At 51.4% G+C, this 2,596-nt stretch overlaps 1 protein-coding gene across 1 annotated transcript in view; it reads right to left on the bottom strand. All coding sequences in view use genetic code 11, as the record gives it.

Moving 5' to 3' along the window:
• Positions 1-2,483, bottom strand: part of EGR_07710 (hypothetical protein) — a gene marked incomplete at both ends in the record, with an annotated part of 4,317 nt that extends 1,834 nt beyond the window's left edge. Inside the window, 5 exons of the mRNA XM_024496959.1 lie at positions 157-574; positions 862-1,169; positions 1,240-1,309; positions 1,455-1,742; positions 2,382-2,483. Coding sequence (XP_024348664.1) covers positions 157-574; positions 862-1,169; positions 1,240-1,309; positions 1,455-1,742; positions 2,382-2,483 — 1,186 coding nt within the window. The remainder of the gene's footprint in view (positions 1-156; positions 575-861; positions 1,170-1,239; positions 1,310-1,454; positions 1,743-2,381) is intronic.
• Between the last annotated feature and the right edge of the window lie 113 nt (positions 2,484-2,596).

Here is a 2,596-nt window from a genome sequence, read left to right as displayed (position 1 = left end):
ATAGCGAAAGTGCGGTAGAAGAATCCTCAGCTATGGGGAGGTTGAAGAAAGCGATGACAAAAATGAATAAAATAAAAACGAGACACTACCGCAATGTGTGAAGTGGACACAGTGGAGTAGGTTCGAGGGAGGGAAGATGAGGAGGGAACTACTCACCGGGTGCTGTTGGCCGTATGCCAGCGGCAAGAGCGGCAGCAACACCAGTGGCGGTGGAGTTGAAGAAGACTGGTGAGTGAGACAACGGCGGCGGCGGTGGCGGTGGTGGCGGCGGCAGATGAATGGGCGTCGTCGTAGCAGCGGAAGTGGAGTTCACCGGAGTTGGAAAGTAAGTTGCAATGCTGGTGAGATTAGCAGTAGCGATGGTGGTAGTGGCGGTGGTGGTGGTGAGGGAACCACCACTGCCACCACAACCGACGACGGCGGCTGCGGCGGCTGCAAGAGCAGTAGCAGAAGCAGTGGGAGGTGTGAAAGGCAAGGGTGGATGTGGTGGCGGTGGAAACGCCTTATTGGTGGTCAAGGCGGCAGGTGGATGCATTGCGCCAGTTTGCGGTGCACCTGCACCAAGAGAATTCTGCTGAGAGTTGAAGGTGCTATAGAGATAAGAGGAAGTGTGTTAGCAAGGTGCGAATTCACTTGACTAGTAAGCAAAGGGATAGAAAAAGAAGTCTACTTTGACGAAAGACTGAGCGGTGGTGGGAGAGCAGGAGGAGGAGGAGGAGGAGGAGGAGGAGGAGGAGGAGGGGTGTGTGGTTGCTGCAGTTGTCGCAGCTGCTCTTGTTGCTGTTGCTGCTGCTGGTGGTGGTGGTAGAATGCCATGATCTGAACGACAGAAGGCAATCGGCCAACTTGTTCCGTAAAAACCCGGTCTGTAAAGAGGAGGTGAGTGAGTTGACGCATTTCTTCCTCTGCCATCCCAATCCCTCCCTTGTTCCAGGCCATTTCTCCACCTCGATTATTCGACAGACGCTCCAACCACTGTGCTGGTGTCAGCGGATGGCCATTCGGTCGCAGCTGTGGAGATTGCGGCACCTGGGGCGAATGGGCTTGTGATTGTTGTTGTTGTTGCTGCTGCTGCTGCTCTTGAGATGACTTCACCATTGACGACGACGCCTCCTCTCTCTCCTCCACTGCTGTCAGCGCCGCAATGCTAAACAGATCTCGTTTTGAGGCTAAAACAAGGCAAATCGTTGAATTACGTTGGAATGTAGATTTCTAGGGTAAAGGTTTCCAGCTACCTACCTGATGACGCAGTTGCAATGGTGGTGTTGTTTTTCGGCAACAGAACTGGGAATGTTTTGTCGGCGGAGAGCTAAACAAATGCAAGCAAGACTGCAATATATTTAACAACTCGAATGAATAATTTAGTGGGATGATTAAATAATGCTAAGAATACGGCAATTACGAGAGCTTGCACCTTCACGTGTGTAGCTAGTGGAGTTAAAAAGCAAACTCACCGCAGAACCAGCGTCTCCGTTGGAGATTCGGAGACCATTCGCCTTTGCTTCGCTGCGTTGCATACCCATTTGGTCGTCGTCACCGCCACTCTTCCTGCCGCTGCTCGCTGTCGATGTGGGCGAGGTGATGTCGATGTGCAGCGGCCCCAGACGTACGGCATCACCCTTGTTGCCACTACCCCTTGTACTACTGCTACCCTTGCCAGCGGTAACATCACCATCAAGTCCGTCGGCAGCAGCAGCAGCAGCAGCAGCAGTTGCAGTAGCACCGGCAGTAGTTGGATTGTGCTAAAAAGTGAAGAAGACGACGAAGGTGAGGTTTAAGGGAAACAAACTACCTTTGGCTCTATTTCAGACGACTAGTCAGTTGTCTGACGTGGTGGAGTTCCGGAGAAAAGGGAAAACATGCAAGAAGAAGTAGTGGAGTGTTTTGCGGACGCACAGTAAACTCATCACTAATAATGTGATGCAAAGACCGTGACTGTCTGATTTGTGTGCTATTGGCAATAAGGGTTACATCGCTGGCGGCGAAAGGCTGTGATTCCCCAGTCAAAAACCATCACCCCAAATGTGACAAAAGCAGGCAAACATTCACCAGCCGCCACCACCACCATAAAGCCAGGTGCACTGATTTTGTACTCTTACTACTTAAACGTGCGACCAAATTGTCCCTCCACCATATGCGTCCAAAATTATGATTGAGCTGCCATGATTGACAGATTTGAAGATGTAGCAAGCGATTGCAGATCGTGTGAAAATTGACAACACTGGTCAAGTTAGCCACACACACACATGACATGGCACGGCACGGCACACGTGTGATAGGGAGGAGGAGGGGGTTAGGTGGTGGACAGACAGTGCGAGAGAGAGAGAGAGAGAGACGGGGGTGAGGTACGGAGATCACGAAGCTGAGGCAATAAAACTCACACAGCAGGGGACACGCTTTATCAGAAGGGTTAATTGCCTCCAAGAGTTTGTCAAGTGCTGAGGTGTCGCCTTTGAGAAAAGTTGGAAAAACCCGCTACACATAAGTAAGCAAATCAGCCGTACAGGCAGTGCAGATTAATAGACGCCCAAGAGATGGTAGGTAGGGCGCGGAGCGACAATGACGAGAGAGAGAGAGAGAGAGAGCAAGAGAGAGA

Source organism: Echinococcus granulosus, assembly GCF_000524195.1.
Source record: "Echinococcus granulosus chromosome Unknown EG_S00084, whole genome shotgun sequence".
Taxonomy (NCBI): Eukaryota; Metazoa; Platyhelminthes; class Cestoda; order Cyclophyllidea; family Taeniidae; genus Echinococcus; species Echinococcus granulosus.
The sequence above is the reverse complement of the archived record's forward strand: the minus strand, read 5'-3'. Positions and strand labels throughout refer to the sequence as shown.